This window comes from Dermochelys coriacea, chromosome 8 (genome assembly GCF_009764565.3).
Source record: "Dermochelys coriacea isolate rDerCor1 chromosome 8, rDerCor1.pri.v4, whole genome shotgun sequence".
NCBI lineage: Eukaryota > Metazoa > Chordata > Testudines > Dermochelyidae > Dermochelys > Dermochelys coriacea.
Window position 1 is genome coordinate 88647944 of NC_050075.1, and position 17756 is coordinate 88665699.

The 17756-nt window shown below is 41.8% G+C and overlaps 1 protein-coding gene across 1 annotated transcript in view; it reads left to right on the plus strand.

The window, feature by feature from the left end:
- WLS (Wnt ligand secretion mediator) overlaps nt 1-17756 on the plus strand; it is a 65582-nt gene that overhangs the window by 29002 nt on the left and 18824 nt on the right. Inside the window, 1 exon segment of the mRNA XM_038414322.2 lies at nt 9481-9753. Coding sequence (XP_038270250.1) covers nt 9481-9753 — 273 coding nt within the window.

Here is a 17756-nt window from a genome sequence, read left to right on the forward strand (position 1 = left end):
GAATAAACCTTTAGATTTTTAGATTCTAAAGGATTGGCAACAGCATGATTTGTGGGAAAGATCTAACTTGTATATTGACCCCTTGGTCTGGGGCTTGGTCCTTTTGGAATCGAGAGAAACTGTTTTTTCTTTTACTGGGATATTGGTTTTCATAACCATTTATCCCTATAACGAGTGGCACTGGTGGTGATACTGGAGTGTCTAAGGGAATGCTTGTGTGACTTGTGGTTAGCCAGTGGGGTAAAACCAAAGTCCTCTCTGGCTGGCTGTTTGGTTTGCCTTAGCGGTGGAAAACCCCAACCTTGGGCTGTAACTGCCCTGCTTTAAGCAGTTTGTCCTGAATTGGCACTCTCAGTTGGGTCCCACCAGAAGCAGCATCATTACACCCCAGCATTTTTCTGCCCCCATGACTTTGCGCCATGGGTGGCTGCCCCGTTTGCCCCGCCCGGTTACAGTACTGCATGTATTGGCTATGTTACTCTGTTTCTCGGTTCATCCAAGAACCTGCAGATAATTTTTTGAAATAAAATTGTGATGGTAGTAGCCCCCTGCCCCAGAAAATTTCCCTTTGAGCTTCAACTGTCCAGCCTGCTCTTGGAATAACCCACATTTCTTGCCCTAATGAGCACTTTGGGGCTTGTCTACACTTAAAGCACTACAGCAGCACAGCTGCACCACTGTAGGGCTTAAGTGTAAGTACTACCTACAGGGGTCTCCTGTTGGCATAGGTAATCGATCTCTCCAAGAGGCAGTAGCTAGGTTGATGCATCCGATGAAGTGAGCTGTAGCTCACGAAAGCTTATGCTCAAATAAATTTGTTAGTCTCTAAGGTGCCCCAAGTACTCCTTTTCTTTTTAGGTTGATGGAAGAAGTCTTCCTTGACCTAGCACTGTCTGCATGGGGATTTATGTGGCTTAACTAGCTAGATCAATGTGGTCTTTTCACACCCCTGAGCGATTTATAGTTGTGATCTGATTTTTCTAGTGTAGACTAGGCCTTGTTCTTGTCAGTTATAATAACTTTGTCTAAATCTAAACTCTCATTTTACAAATCAGCTCAACCAAATAGACCAAAGGGCAGTACTAACTTTTTAAAAATTGTTCAAGTAGACCTGTGTATAAGCCTGACCTCAGGTGTACAGTATCTTCTCTCTTAATCTGTGTAAATTTGATTTTTAAACATTAGCTTTAATAAAATCTGTATATATGTGATGTCTGTCTGTCTGATTCTTGAGCCATTTTGTCTGTGTTTGAGCTTGCTGGCATGTGTGTTCCAACTAATTATAAAATCAGACTGACCAGGATTTTGTCCTGTGAATTCCTACACCTTGCTCTGTAATTGGAACTGCTGCAATCTGCATGTGGGTTTTATTACTTTGTGAGTAAATCAACATACCAGAAAGCATTACCAGCAAGTTCTTTACTGGTTGTTGAGAGCTAGTGGTGATAGCATGAAAACAGAATTCTGTAGCAGCTTAGAGTCTGCATTGACTCTAGCCCTTCTTTCATATTTAAATTACCATACTTACTATGTCGTTTTCTTCCTGTAGATGTTTTGGTGTGGATCACTGGCATTCTGCATGCTATTTTTTTTTCTCTCCCTCTCTAGGGGATAGAGTGAAAATACGTAAATGGTTGGAAGGGGTTTTTGAATCTTTCCCTTTCAAGTAATTTTAGATGAAGTTTCCATTTATATTTTCATATCACCAGGGCACTTGTTGACATCATGTGTAATCATTCTGAGGAAAGCTGTTTGTTTTAGTACACAAAAAGGTTAGTTTGGGGAAATTTTTAATTTTTTGTACATGGAAAATTATTCACTTTTCAAAACGTTCTGGCGTTTCAATGAAACAAAAATCAAAAGAACATTTATTTTTCAGAAAATACTTCTCTGACCAGCTCTAGCTCTGATTTCAAAAAAAATGGATAATTGAAATAAATGCAATACCGAGTATCTTGTATTAATGCTACATCACTCGTAATGTTTCAGAAAGCTGAATATCCGTTGTTAAACTAAAAGAAAAGGAGTACTTGTGGCACCTTAGAGACTAACAAATTTATTTGAGCATAAGCTTTCGTGAGCTACAGGAAATGCATCCGATGAAGTGAGCTGTAGCTCACGAAAGCTTATGCTCAAATAAATTTGTTAGTCTCTAAGGTGCCACAAGTACTCCTTTTCTTTTTGCGAATACAGACTAACACGGCTGCTACTCTGAAACCGTTGTTAAACTAGCACTGTGGTAGGAATGATCTAGTGGACGTTATTGAGAGATCAAACTATATTGAATTGGTTGCTATGAAGAATCGCGAAGTGTGTTCTGGTTTGTAGTGACTCTTTTTAGTTTTTGTTATGCATATCTAGACAGTCTTATACTGTAAATACTTGTCATAATATTTTAGACCTATTATGACTTCCAGCACTTACCAAGTGTTCTGATATTTTAGAAAATGCCAGAGAGCTCTACTGGATGAACCAGAATGCAAGCTGATGTCACTTCTTTTTAAAATATTGGTTGTGGGTTTTTAATGGGGGGGGAAAGGAATATAACATTTAAGGAATGTCTTGATTGCCTCACTCTTTTGAGAGACTAGTCATTGTAGCTCAGTTACTAATTGTAATGACCATTAAAAGAGAACTGGTGGGAGACCAGATAAATGCGCACCACACTTTTACTCCTTGTATAGTAGGGCAAACATTTATTAAACTGAGATGTTTTGCATCTCAGAACCCATGACCCTAATTTAGGTAATCACTATTTAAGACTGTCCTTGCATCCCACTGAAATCAAATGTAAAGTTCAACGTGTTTCAGATGCTTTCCTGGATTGGGGCCAATGCAAACGCTTTCCCTTCTGGTCATAATAACCTGATTGTACTCTAAACGTCCTGTATCTAGAGACAGTGTGGCATATATTGTAAGATTCTTTTGGGGGGTATTTTTGATTTTATTTTTTTTTAAATACTAATGGCAGTTGGTTGTAAAGAGGAAAAAGATTGTTTTCATTTAAGAAAATAATAAAACGTTTTTGTGATGCCACAATTTCCATAACCAATTGATACCAGAGCCCTGGCTTTTTAGACTTTGGTTTAAGTAAAAGCAGCAAGAATGTTTTCGTTTAATGTTAGCTGGTCCTCTCTTCTCCTTTTTAAATGCCACAGATGGGATAGTTTCCCTGACATTTTTCTGCTTTGTATGTAGAGAATGTTTGTTTGGTGCTTCTAAAGACAATCTGGAAGTGATTGCATGCTTCATGAAATGCCCAAATGCTGTGAAAAGCACAAAACTTCTTTTTTCCTGGTTCAATTTTTCTACTGCCACTTCCCACTCTGGAAAATAATTCCTACTGTGTATCACACAAGACTGCAGGAATATGAACACTCAGTTTGGAATAGGAGAACTCTGTCATATTTAGAACCCTCTCAAAATCATGATTGCTAGATTTAGAATCAGAATGCTTCCAGTTCTACTCAGCTCCAGGGTTTGTGAGTTCTCTGATGCATATGTGTAGCTTTAAAATATTTATTTCCCAGGTGACATTAGAAACATGGCAGAACTACTTTCACACAAGAATTATCATTGTTTGCATAGTAGAAGCAATGTTAAAACAAAACCTTTATTTCTAAGAGAAGAAAGAACTTTAAAAACCCCAAACACCATCAAATTCTTTGATTCGTGCATCCAGTACTGAAGGATTTTTTTGGGGTTTCATCTCTTTTTATTTACCTTTTTAAGTCCAAGGGAGTAACTATTAAAGACCGTGGAGGTTCACTTGTGCAAAACGAGTTTAAGGGAGAGGAGACTAGGACCCCAAGTACTTGCTTTCAGTCACTTCTCTGGCCCACCTTTGCTTTGAAGTAGGTAGCAGTCTAGATTAGACACTAGTCATTCCACTGGGATAAAACATAGTTTGTGCCATGGAGTAAAACTTGCTGATCTCTGAAGTGCTGCCAGTCAGCTTCAGAATCCAGATGTCTCATAAATTTCTCTTTACTTCTCCACATGTCCTCAAAAGATGAGCAGCAGGGGCACAGAACAGCATATTTTTGAAGCATTCAAAGAGAGCTGCTAAAACTGCCATGAATCCCAAGTGTCCTGGTGGTATTCTGACTTAACACAATAAAATAAATCTCCATACAAAACATTTCTCCTCAGCTGTTACCAGTGCAACTGGAAGAGCAAGGAACTTTAGAGTACCTTATTGCACCAACTTTTGCTTTGTGTGAGGAGCCAGTGGGTGGTATTAGGTTTCACCTGGGCTGCAGAACCTAGGCAATGGTGAGAGCACTAGTGATCAGATGTCTTAGGTGATGTCTATGCTTGCAGAATTTTTGCGCTGTGATAGGGAACTGGTGAAAGTAAAGCGCTGGTTTTGTGTACTCAATTCTGAGGCGTCAGAGTGTTTACATTAGCAGCACTTCTATCCCTGATGAGAGCAGCACTCTAGGGCAGCTATCCCACAGTGCAGCTCTCTCCAGTTTGATGATGGATCTTGTGGGAGGAGGGGGGTGTAATGGCCAGGCATCCTGGGTCCCTGCACAGCCGCCTTTTCCCCCAAACACTGATCAGCTCCAGTAGCTCAGTATTGCTCCAAGCAGGAGATCGTTTGCTCCATGGAGCAGGCATTGTCATCTGGCCAGATAAGTGAGCACTTGCCAAGAAAATAGGACGGGGAGTTTCAAAGTTCTCTGGGGCTTTACAGGGGGAGGGGTGGATGTCTGTTTACCTGGTGTCAGAGCTGCTGGTCCCCTAGGCACTGTGGGAGATCCCCCCCCCCCCGGAGGCTAAAAGCTGTGTAAACGGGAAGAACATGTCTTCACTTGTATCTCACTGCCTCTCCTGGCTGTGATTTTTTTTTGCAGTGAAACTTCTGAGTTTCTCTGCAAAAAGTCATTAGCAAGTGTAGCTGCTCCCAAGGTGTTTGCGCAAAAAGGACTTTTCCCCGCTTTAAATTGCAAGTGGAGACACGCCCTTAGTCACTGTTGTCTAAACAGTCTCTGAACAAGTTTTAGACTACAAAGTGGCTGATAACTGCTGGTCCGTCTACAATAGTGTTCCCTACCATTGCGACCACTAAGCTGATAGCAATGGTGGGAAATTTTCATGGAAAAACAGCATAATGTAGACAAAGCCATTGGGTATGAATACAAATCTTTGTTTTGTCCAAATCTTCTCTACACTAATTACATAAAATAATCTGATTGCAACACAGGTAAATCTTGTAGTGTAGACCGAATATAGCCCTGCCTGCATAACAGGGTTAGGTCCCATCTACACTTGAGCTCTTTATCCAAGTTGTAATTGTGTGTTCTCTGAACTGATTATAGCTGTGTAATGTAACGGGTCTGTGACTTACTCACTCACACATAGGGAAATCAGATCTGTTCTGGGGGCTAGGGCAAGGGGAGGGAGGATGATGAATACAGCAGCACTGAATTTCAGTGCTAGAAACTGTTAAATTCATGGACGTCTTCCCGATGGGACAGTAGCTTCAGACACTCATTGTACTATCCAACTTGCATTTTTTTTAAAGTCTTGATCCAGCAGCAAGAGAAATACAGTTTTACCCTAGCAACATGCTTTGATTCAGTTAATCAGAGCAGGTCATTGTCCTCATCTGCATAAGGTTCATGATAAGGTTATTTATCAGTTACTGATATGAGTACATGCTTTAAACAGGGACTTGCTCATTGGGACACATTGAAAGGGAATGTGTGCAAAGTAAATTGCCGTGACCAATAATATTCAGTTCATCTCTGTTATTTTGAAGGTACCTGGAGCTGAATCCATTTATTCCCTTTCCACCAGCTAATCTTATTTTGATCCCACTGTGAAGTCAGACTCCTATGTCTGCTTACCTAATTGAGCACTTTTTAACTTTGCTGCAAGATTAAGCGGCAACTCGGCCATGAAGGATAAATATTTGTTGGAATATAAGCCTCTTGGGTAACGTATTAATATGCTAACTGAACATGGGGACTGTACACTTTGAGAAACTTCTCCTAATAGAAGTCTTTAAAGAAACAGTATTTTTATTGGCAATACACTGATCTTCATTTGGTAGGGCTCTGCCTCTCATACCAACCGAACTTGAAGAGGCAATTTCTGTGCATTCTTATCTCCATTCAGCTAATCTGCTGCCACACCTCTTCACAAAAGTGAGAGAGAGGCTATATTCTTCTGACCTCTACGTTCTTGGGCATAAACAAACTAGGGAAATACAGCCTATATAGAGCTGTTATAAGGTAGGTGCGTAACTGGTTGGAAAACCATTCCCAGAGAATAGTTGTGAGTGGTTCACAGTTAAGCTGGAGAGGCATATAGGAGGGTTTCACAGGGATCAGTTCTGGATCCAGTTCTATTTAATATCTTCATCAATGATTTAGAAATGGTACAGAGAGTACTCTTGCAAAGTTTGCAAATGATACCAAGCTGGGAGGAGTTGCGAGTGCTTTGGAGGATAGGATTAAAATTCAAAATGATCTGGACAAACGGAGAAATGATCTGAGATGTAAATAGAATAAAATTCATTAAGGACAAATGCAAAGTACTCCACTTAGGAAGAACAATCAGTTGCGCGCGCGCGCGCGCGCACACACACACACACACAAAATGGGGAAATGATTGCCTAGGAAGGAGTACTGCAGAAAGGGATCATAGTGGGGTCATAGTGGATCACAAGCTAAAGATGAGTCAACAGTATAAAACTTGTGCGCAAACAAAAAAAGCAAACATCATTCTGGGATGATGTAGGAGTGTTGTAAGCAAGACATGAAAAATAATTCTTCTGCTCTAATCCATGCTGTGTAGGCTCAGCTGGAGTGTGGTGCCCAGAAATGGACACCATACATGTCAGGAAAGATGTGGACAAATTGGAGAAAATCCAGAGAAAAGCAACAAAAATGATTTAAGAGTCTAGAAAACCTCTTAAGCACTGGAATAAATTGCCTAGGGAGGTTGTGGAATCTCCATCATGGAGATTTTTAAGAGCAGGTTAGACAAACATCTGTCAGAGGTGGGCAAACTACGGCCTGCCACATCCAGCCCACGGGACAATCCTTGAGCTCCCGGCTGGGAGGCTAGTCCCCGGCCTCTTCCCCTGCTGTCGTGTCGTTCCCCCCCCCCGTCCCTCCACCCCCGCAGCTTCACTCACTGTGCCACCAGCGCTCTGGGCAATGGGGCTGCGAGCTCCTGCAGGGCGGTGTGTCTGTGTGACTGGCTCCGGCCTGGCGGCATGGCTGCCAGTCCTGGTGCTCTGAGCGGCGTGGTAAGGTGACAGGGAGCGGGGGGAGGGGTTGAATGGGGGGGCCTGGGGAGGGTGGTTAGGGGCAGGGGACCCCAGGAGGGGTGGTCAGGAGACAAGGAGCAGGGGGGTTGGATGGGTTGGTAGTTCTGAGGGGGCAGTTGGGGTGGAAAGTGGGAGGGCGCAGATAGGGGGTGGGGGGCCAGGCTGTTTGGGGAGGCACAGCCTTCCTTACCTGGCCCTCCATGCAGTTTTGGAACCCCGATGTGGCCTTCACGCCAAAAAGTTTGCCCACCTCTGGTCTAGATAATGCTGAGCCCTGCCTTGAGTGCAGGGGACTGGCCGAGATGACTTCTCGAGGTTCCTTCCAGTGCTGTGATTCGATGTAAGGTCTTAAATGCCGCAAGCCTAATGCGGTGTTTCTGCCTTGGGTTGGGCAGGGAGTTCTTACCAAAAAGCACAATTCTGCAGGGAGTTTCCACACTGTAGGAACATATCTGGATGCCTAATTTGAAGATGTGTAGATCTCTTCCCCCCGGTCCACCCCGCAGCATATAGGAGAATATCCAGCAGACAGAGGTTGATGGGTGGCTACTACAGTCTGAAGGTTGCGCAATGGTATAGTGTAGCTCGGCAGACTGAGAGCTCTACCCCCACATTTTGCAGAACTCTAATGCACAGGCCACTTACTTTGGTAACTTTCTGGGAGGAGCATTCTCCCCCCTAAATGCACATCATGAGTATGAGGTCATGCATTTATCTGAACCCAATGTGTCAACCTTGGCAGTCCTGCAGACTCTTTCCTCTACCACTTTGCTGCTGTTCCCCAAGGTTTCACTTGATGGGCAGAGTCAAAGTTGAGGGGAAGCCTCATCTGTTGTTGCTACAACTCTGTAGCACCCAATGAAAAGGCATCCAAGTTGCTAACTCTTGTGAAAAGGCATTGTGAAATCTTGTTCAGGGGCCACGGTGATCTCTGGCCCCAGCTGCACAGGATGCAAGTATGGCACAACTGCAGAATCTTGAATTAGTGACTACGAAGACTGGGAGCTTCACAGCCCAGAGATTTTTAAGGTGGCATTTCTAGCAAGCTACAAAAGCGCAATAAAGCCTCTTACTCTTGGTTTGTAAAGCCCATCTATCAAAATTTCTGTGAGTGATGGTGTCTCCTAGAGATCTGCTGCCATGAATGGAAGTCATTAGTTAATCCACAAGTAGTAATGTTACCATAAGCGCTGTTTTGAAGCTTAATTCAGTTTAAAATGTGTTAACATGGCTTAACCAACTGGGGTGGATGGAGCCCAATGGTGTCTCGTCTCAAGCTCTCTGCATTCAGCTGGCTAAATCATGCTGATGCAATTTAAAAACAACTTGCATTGAGATTTCTCTCTGCAGAAATAAGGCTAAAGGCAAGGAAGGGCTTTGTATTTAAGAGCTAGGAGTGATATGTTTTCTAGCTAGATAAAGTAAGCTGGGATGCGTGTGGCTTTTTGTTTTCTATGATGCCTCATCCTGGCCTCCCTTCTTATGTTAGAAATCTCCTTGGACGAGTACCTAGATGTGCAAGTGACATAACGTGACTGAACCCACAAATTAGATATATTGTTGTCTAATGTCTAATATGACCCTCCGCTAGTTTTTTTGAGTCTCAAATAATTACAAGCACAAGAAAAGAGGCTAGGTTTTGAAAATCTGTAATTGCCTCTTTCTCAAAGAAGTTGGAAATGCATAGGTGGCACATTAACATCTGTAAGTTCTTCCACTATGCCATGTAGCAATTGATCTAGTAAAATCACAGCGCACAGTTCACAGAAATGTCTTTTTCAGTCCACATTTCCTTTAGTCACTCTGAAGGGCCATAAGTTGGACAACACTGCCTGATCCAGTGGATAGATGTACTACATTCTGCACCTCACTTCCGGTTGGCCTCCTTTAAAAGTGTCCCTCATGGTCACAGTGGCTACTCCATCATGTGATGCAAAATGCCACTGGCATGCCTAGTCAGTGGAACAAGGCTAAAACTTTCTCACCTAGAAATTTCTTTACTTAACTACTGTGTTGCTTCTTGCATACGTTGAAAGGATTTCTAAAGTATTTTTAAAAGGCTAATAGCAATGACTGCTCTGTTGTAACTGGTCTCCTGTACTTTTCTGTGGGGTTGAGAGGATAATCTGGTTTTATAAACTGTTAGTCATGTAACATGTTAAAAATTCTAAAAATGTGGCTTGTTTCAATTTCAGCTCCAAGTCCCACTTCGGCTGTGCCCTACATGTCAATAAAATGTGTGGATGTCCGGAAAAACCACCACAAAACGAAATGGCTAATGCCCTGGGGACCCAACCAGTGTGAGAGGATCCGAGATCTTGACGAGGCAATGAGCAGACAAATAGAAGCCAATGACATTGTGTTTGCTGTTCACATCCCCCTCCCCACCAAGGAGATGAGTCCCTGGTTCCAGTTCATACTTGTTATCCTGCAGCTGGACATTGCGTTCAAGAAAAATAATGAGATAAGTATGTCACTCGCTGTATCCCCCCAAATGTTTGATCAGTTCAAGAAAATGTTGATCATAGTGTGTGGGGTTTTTGTTTTTAATTTCTCTTAAAATGTATTTTTAATTGTCTGTGTAGACAAAGTTGAGCTACATACAAACTGAGAACCTATAAATGCTGTTCCCTTTTGAAACCATCATCTTAAGGAGAATTTTAATGTCCCAAGGCTCTGTCAATTTATGGATTATTTACTGTGTATAAAATCATGGAAAAATCAAAATATCCCCCAACCATACAAAAGAGAGTCACGATTGGTAAGAGCAATGTCTTCTCCAAATCCCCCTTTGCCAGATGCTACTATGTAACAAACTATTTTATGCTTTAATACCGCTCCCATTGAAGTCCAATGGCAACAATCCACTGACTTGGTGGAACTAGGACTTGAACCATAAAACAAAGGTTGCTAGCTGGGATCCACGATCTCCCTCTGCATGGGAGAAAATTAAAAAAGTTCCAGAAACTATGCTAGGTTACAGAGTAGCAGCCATGTAAGTCTGTATTCGCAAAAAAAAAAGGAGTACTTGTGACACCTTGGAGACTAACAAATTTATTTGAGCATAAACTTTCGTGATGCTAACCAGATAGTGCTATTTTAATCTGACGTGCAGTATTTTACTAGGTGGGCTATAAAGCAGCGTGCTAGTGCTGGAATGGTCAATGGAAAGAATAGTCGGTTATTAAAATTTTGTGTGAGCTAGGGAGGCTCCTCATTGAAAAAGAAATTGTGGGGAGGGGACAGCTCCATAAAGGAAGGAAAGCTAGCATAAGGAACTCTCCTCCTCCCAACAAAGAATGCTGAAGCATAATTCTGATCTGATCTGCCATCAGAAATGGCCTTTTTCTTTACCCCTCCTCACCCTCCAAACCTCAGTTTGAGAGCATAAATATGGAGTGGACTCTTTCGTATGATCGAACATCACCTTGAGATCATTCCTGTTTTAGTCTTGCTCTTGTTGAGCGAACATGAATCTATCCTCTCCTTGCTGTTAGTGGATGTAGTAGCCTTACGCTTTTGGATGAGAACATGGGCTGGTCCCACCTGCAAAAGCTCATTCTGAAAGACTTTGCAATGGTAAAATGCATGGTTGATCTCCATTATGATACTGTTTGGAAGTCACTCCCTTAAGATCCATGTCCCAAATTATTATGTAATGTTGTTATAAATTAATCAGCAGTACTCCTAACAAAGCTAAAATCAACTGTATTAAATCTACATTTTTTTCTTCTAGTGAGCACATATCCTTTGCATTTATAAATTAGCTTTTCAAGGCTACTGAAATCTGCATAGGCACAGTCAGAAAACCAGAGAAAGGATAAGAGGGATATTCATCTGTACTCGACAGCGACCCTGTAACTTTCTGGTGCTTGCTTGAACTGGTTTTCACTTTTCACTGCAAAAGCGAGGACCTCTGTTCATTAGGTGTCTGTAAGCTGTTTGAGCTGAACAAAAGTGTATTTGCAATACTTCGCTGAGTTGGATTATTTTGAGGAATCTGATATTAGGGTTCTGGGAGGGAGTATGTATACAATATTTGCCTGGGGGATAGAGGGGGCAGGGCTCCAGTGACAAAGTTGCAGTGACTCATGTTGTTTTTGATGTAGGCTTTTCCTCTGACCAGTTTGAGTTCTAAATTTTGCCATTTGAGCCACAGGGCAAGGATAATGGGAGACTGTCATAGTTCTACCACAGTTTAATTAGTGTTACTCTGCTTGCTCACTATGCATCACTGACTGTTTAGAATGCCACAAGTCGGGGATGTATGTCAGTCCAACAACTTTAGCACTTGGTCATTGACTAAATAGGGGCTTTCCTTTGGTAGAATGAAATGCTAGTCATGGCACTGTGGCCCCAAGTGGACTCTGTAAGATGGTTTGTTTTTCTCAAAGCAACACAAATTGGGTAGCCCTAAAATATACCTGTAGGAATGCTGAATGGTATTAGACCCTTCAGAAGAAAGGAAGAACACCTTTATGCACATCTTTAGAACGTGATTAGGTCTTTGATAAGGATCCAGATACTTAAGAGCAAACTGCCTTTTTCTATGTCTTTCAACTCTCATTGAAAGCTGCCTGAGCTTGGCTTTTCTCTAAAAATGGCTAATTTCTGGATCTAAACTGGCTATTCCTATTTAATGCAATGTTTACTCAAATATTGAAAACAACAAATCCTCTTGTTCAGTTTGCCTGTTCTGCAAAAGATGGGGAGCATGGAGAAATCTGCCAAAGAAGTCTGAACTGCTGAAGTGGTTAAAATGGTCTGTATTTGGCTATTGAAATGTGCCATGCATATTTCATTTAATTGGTCAAGCAGGTACTGCAAATAGAATTCCAGTCTTATCTCAGTGCAGTAAGTCTCATTCATATAAGCTGTATGAAACAAATGCTCTGTGTGAGTAACATTGGCCAGTCTCCATCAATAACACAGCTGTTGAAAGAGCTTAGTTACCAGGACGATGGATGGCACTCTCTGAGGGAATGTTTGTATGCAGTAATCTGACATTTAGCTGGCTGGCATCAACCTTGAAAGTGAAGTAGAATTAGGGGGGAGCACTGGTGGTGATCAGGTTTCTGACCACAAGAAATCGCTTGCTTAGAGTCAGCATAAAAGGCTTCTTTTGAAACCTGAAGTGTTACTCTATTACTGTGCAATTAGATCTTATTCCTGTCATTGAGTTAAAGAACGCTGGAAACTTTTTGGGAATGGGTAAAATGCCACTCAGCTCATCAGTGCTCATTCCACCATAAAGCACCTGGTTTCAAACCAACTGTTTCTTGACTGACCTACAGTACACATGCCTCAACTTAGCCCAGCACCTAGCAGGCCATTGCCTGCACTTATGCTCGTTTAAACTTTCATGCATTCTGGCCTTTGATTCTTCGGCAGTAACTTTGCATTCAGCAGGTAATATTCCAATTTGGGTACACTTCCAACAACAGCATAAATACTCTTTTGCTTGCTTAATAGGTTTGCATTAGATTCTATCAGTTGTTCTCATAACTTAAGTCCTTCAACTTAAATTTCCAATCCTCAGTCCTGTCTAGTCTTAAGTAATAGAAATAATTGTCTGAACATCTTGCCACCATCACCACATTGGTTATAGCTGAATGCTTCATGGAAGAGAATGTGCTGTATCACTGGACACAGTATTTGTCTGCTTTACCTTCTTGGACATAGGACTTTCTTGTTTATCAAGCTTCACCTGTTGTACATTATCAGTGCACAATGGTCCAGTCTTCCAGATCAGCAGTAATGAACGTTAGCATTCCTCCTCAGACTACTTTATATTTAACCTCTTATTCAAAGAATGGATTTACTTTTATTCACAGTTAGTGAACTTGGACTTGGTTTTATGCCCAACTCTTGCTATAAACTTGGCCAAGTCACTTGACATCTGCTTCAGTTTCAACATATATAACATGAGGAAAACACTTGAAATCGGTATATGAAATGTGCTTTATAAGCAGGAGCTAGTGGCAGCATTTTATTACGTAGTAAATCAATGGCGTGACTTTACCTACAACATTCCCTAACTGTTTTGTGAAGGACGTAAAACACTTTTTTAGCCTAATAAATTAAAAAAAGTGGGGGTGGGGAGACGCATTTTAAGTGAATCTTAAAAAATCCTAATAGATGTGAATGACTTAAGTTTTCAGTACTGTCAGCATGAAGGAAAAAATCTTCAGAAAAACAAGCGGTGATGGTAATCACACCATAGGTCGTCTAGCCCTGCATGCTCCTACTGAGATTTGTATGAGCTGGCCCTTTGCTCTTTGTAGGGTGGCTGGCTTGTACTTCCATCCTTTGCTAGCCATCTGCTAATGCCAAAACTGACAATTTTTTCTAGTTGCAAGTGTCTTTCCAGGTTGCTCTATTAGTATGCAGCTGACACAGACCTGTCATTGTGTGAAATGACTTCCCTATTTTTAGAGACACACACATACACACACAGTACTAATAACAGTTTAAAGAGAATTGGGTGAAAGCTCCTAGCGTTTGAATCTCTAGCCTCAAAATCCAGACACATTGAGATGTGATGTGAGGAATGCAAGGAGAGCTAAATCGTCTTTCTTTAGGATTCTTGTAATTGTGAAGTCAGTTATCTTATGGATGTCCATGAAACTGTCATGGAGAAATCCTGTGACTGGCTGGAAGCCTTAGGAGAAAGTGGATACTAGGATACAGTCATCCTTGGCACACTGCCTACTGTATAAACAAGTTTATTTTCTCATTTAGAGAGTTTCAAAATAATCCAGTGGGGCAGGTCAGATTATTATTCACCACATCTTGGTATTGACAACTGAGGTGCTAATGAGGATGTGAAATCAGGAATTTTCTCCAGCCATGGCTCTGTTATCCATACAGCATCCTGTTACGTTTACAATGGAATTGCATAACCACCTTTTCTGTGCACAAGTGTCCTTTGCATCTATGGAAGGTTCATCTAGTCTGAGCACGCAGTGGGGGAAGTGGAGGGGAAACCCTCACAACTACACATGCTTAATCTGAATCTTAACTATATACAGTAGCCTGTAATAGGTGCCTGGCCAGTCTCATGTTTTGACACCAAAGGAGGTGGTAGATACCATGTTTGTGTGTAACCCCATCTACTGCAGTTTTTTTGCAGCCATACATGGTTCTGAAAACTGGAGAATTCTATGCAACATGGAGGAACTGAATAACTAATTCCCTGAACATTGATATTTTGACAAGCTAAATATATTTATGGGCACCCGGAGACAGCGAGGTGCTGCTCTTCCTCATTTACACTCACACTCTCTCTCTCTCTCCCTCCCCCCTGAATCCGAAATCTCTCCTGCTTTTTCTATACCTTAAGTATGGAGAAGATACTACCCTCTCTTCACACTCCTCTCTACCTTTCCCTGCCCGTACATGACTCTTTAATTCCCTTTATAGGAAGGATGTGTGGCTGCCTCTCCAAAGCCTTGAAGGTGTTGCCTATTATCCTGGTTCTGATTTATGTTTTGGGGGATGGAATCCTTACTCTCATCCCCAAAAGTACCTTGTGCTATCTTGAATGGGCTCTGTTCCCATCCTGCAGCTGTCTGAGCTCAAAGAGCACTCCATGTGATCTGGAGTGGAGGCACCCAAAAGCCAGGAGTAGAGAAGATAAAAGACCGCTGGAAGATGAGCCCTTAATGGAATATGAGGGGGCCATTTGGGTGAGACTTTCGTTTAGAGGTCTTAATATTTCTTGTGACTTCCATCTGCAAGGTCCCTACCCTCATATTTAAATCCATCCTTGAAGACCCAATTTTTTGCCATGCTAAATTCCTCATAGGCAGCCAATTTATACCAACTAACTCAAGAAGCACAATTTTGACTACTTTATTTGTATGTTGCACCCTTTTCCCATGCACCATTCTCATTTCACCTCTCTAACTTAACTTAAAGTATAAGCTCCTCAGGATAAATGTTGTGCCTTACTTCTGTAAAGAGAGCACATACTGTGTATGGGCGCTACAAGAAGCGAGTAATATGTTGATGGGGAGTCTTTGTTCGTTCCTCCGATGATCTGTATCTGACATCCAGTTTTAAAACCACTCCCTTGTCTTGCGGCCAAACATAGTGGGGTGTCTGCTTTTTGCTCCAATTTCCACACCTTACTACAGTACGTTAACTATATACGTGGTCCTTGTTGGTTTTTGGTTTTTTGTTTTTTTAAATCTGCAACATCAGCAATGTTACCCAGCTGAACAAAAAGTATGAAAACAGTTAACTGTCTAAGAGGGTTAGTATAGCCAATACAAGTAGGAGTTACAAACCTTTCATGGTTTAAAGTATTTAGCAGAATTGTGTGTGTGTGTGTATATCAAATAATTTTTAACCCTCCCCCCCCCGCCCAAATGCACCCAGGTGGGGAATCCAAATCTCTTTATGCTGTATTGGTACGTAAGAACCTTTCTGTTTTTGTCAATTTGAAGGGACACTTCAGTCAGGTTGCATCTCTAATGGGTGGAGTAATCCCATACTACTGCTTAATAAAACTCTGAACATTTGAAAAATCAAATATATTCTAGATTTTACTTTCTTCTTTGCATTTCTCTTGGCTTGGACAAAAATATACTAGTTTAATTTTTGCTTTCTGGTTTTCGTGACCGGTGATAGTGCAGCAGTGTTTTAGTTTGCAAAAATGAAGTGGTTTTTAAAAACTGTTCCCACTGGAATTGAAATCCTGAATATTCCCATTTTATGGTTTGTAAAATGGGGTGTGTGGGTGGACTTTTGGGGCCAAGTTTGACTGGACTATTTAGCCATTATTTGCTGAAATGCTAAAACAGTGGACCTGAGCTCATGTATTCATATTTCAAGGAAGCCTAACTATTGCAAAGATGGTTCTGGGGTATCAGAATTCATGATCGATCTGGAAGACACAGATCACACATGTGACAAAAACAGCTCAGAAAAACCGTGTTGGTGTCCACATTAAAGTTTTGAGAGAGCCACCTCCAAACACACTATAAATATCAAGTCTAAACCACAAACCCATCCACACCCCTTCCCAGCTTTCTGTATGAGTATACCATTACATAATCCCAACAAAAACATAACTCTGAAAACGATGACACATGCGTAGGCCAAGCAGAGCTTCAAGAATCTGTTCTTATTCTATTGTAGATTTGAAATATCATCCCTTGTAAACTGTAAAGGCCAGTTGCTCAAAAGAGTACAGCATCCATGGTTTGGGCAGAGATTCAAAAGAATAAGTTGGGTACAGAGTTACTTGTCAATCTGCACCCATGTGAACTGTATAAGTGCGGTGGGATTAGGTGGATTTTGTTTCGAGATCCCTTTTGTAAAACATATATCTGTTCATAGTTTGTATGTAAATGGCCTTTCTAAACATTTTCAGTTGAGTAGACTAGATGGAATGCATGTGGCAACTTATCACATGGTGAGATTCTGGTCTGTTCGCAACCATGCCACCTTCCACTTCTAGGGAATTTCAAAGCAGATGCTGTTTGTGGCAACCTGTACTTTGAACTACTACTGCTCCAGGCCTGTCCACCATTTTCTGCATCTGCTTCAAACTGTGCAGTGAAGAAAGACTCTCTTCTGAGAAAGACATTAGAAATGGTGAAAATGGACAGGAAAAGAATGAGTGGGAGAAAAGCAGAAGAGAATGTCCATTAAGGTTTTTTAACATGTTCTATCTTACTATACTTAATAAAAGTACATGAGGTGGGGTAGGGCCCATTACTGAGTGAGAGTTCTGATTTCATTGGTAGCTATAATACAAATTCAATTGTAGCCATGGTGAAGTGAGTCATGAGGCAGCAGAGCCTTGACATAGGGTGCCAGATCATGTGCGTGTGCCCTAGGAGCCGTGTTACATAAGACTACAAGTTAGCAAGCATAGAAAAGAATACCCAACACTCATGACCAATAAAGATTGGTCACCTTGGACTTCTAGGATTCCTACTGGAGAATAGATAAACATGCTATAGAGCAGGGATCTCCAACTCAAATCACCACGAGGGCCATATGAGGTCTAGTACGTTAGTCCGAGGGTCATCACTGAAACCTTTTCATACAACGATACGAAAGTATGGTCAAAAATGAAGAGTAATATAGTATGCTATTAAAAGTCAATGTATTAACTTTTTTTAAAACTGTTATGCAAAGAGGGGGTTTTAATAAAATATAAACACTCAGTAATGCACCTCACTCAAATGACAAAACACGCCTTTACTTTTAGAATTACTTTGGTTAAAGCCGCCCCACCCCCACTTCACCCCTCCCCCAAATCCCCACCCTGGCCCTGCCTCTTCTCCGCTTTCTCCCCCCGAGCATGCCACATTCCCGCTCCTTTCCCCCCACCCCCCACTCCTGGAAAGTCCTAAGCGCTACCAAACAGTTATTTGGCAGCAGGAAGTGCGGAGAGGTAGGCGGAGAAGCGGGGATGCAGCACGCTCAGGGGGGCAGGGGGTGAGGGGAGCTTGGC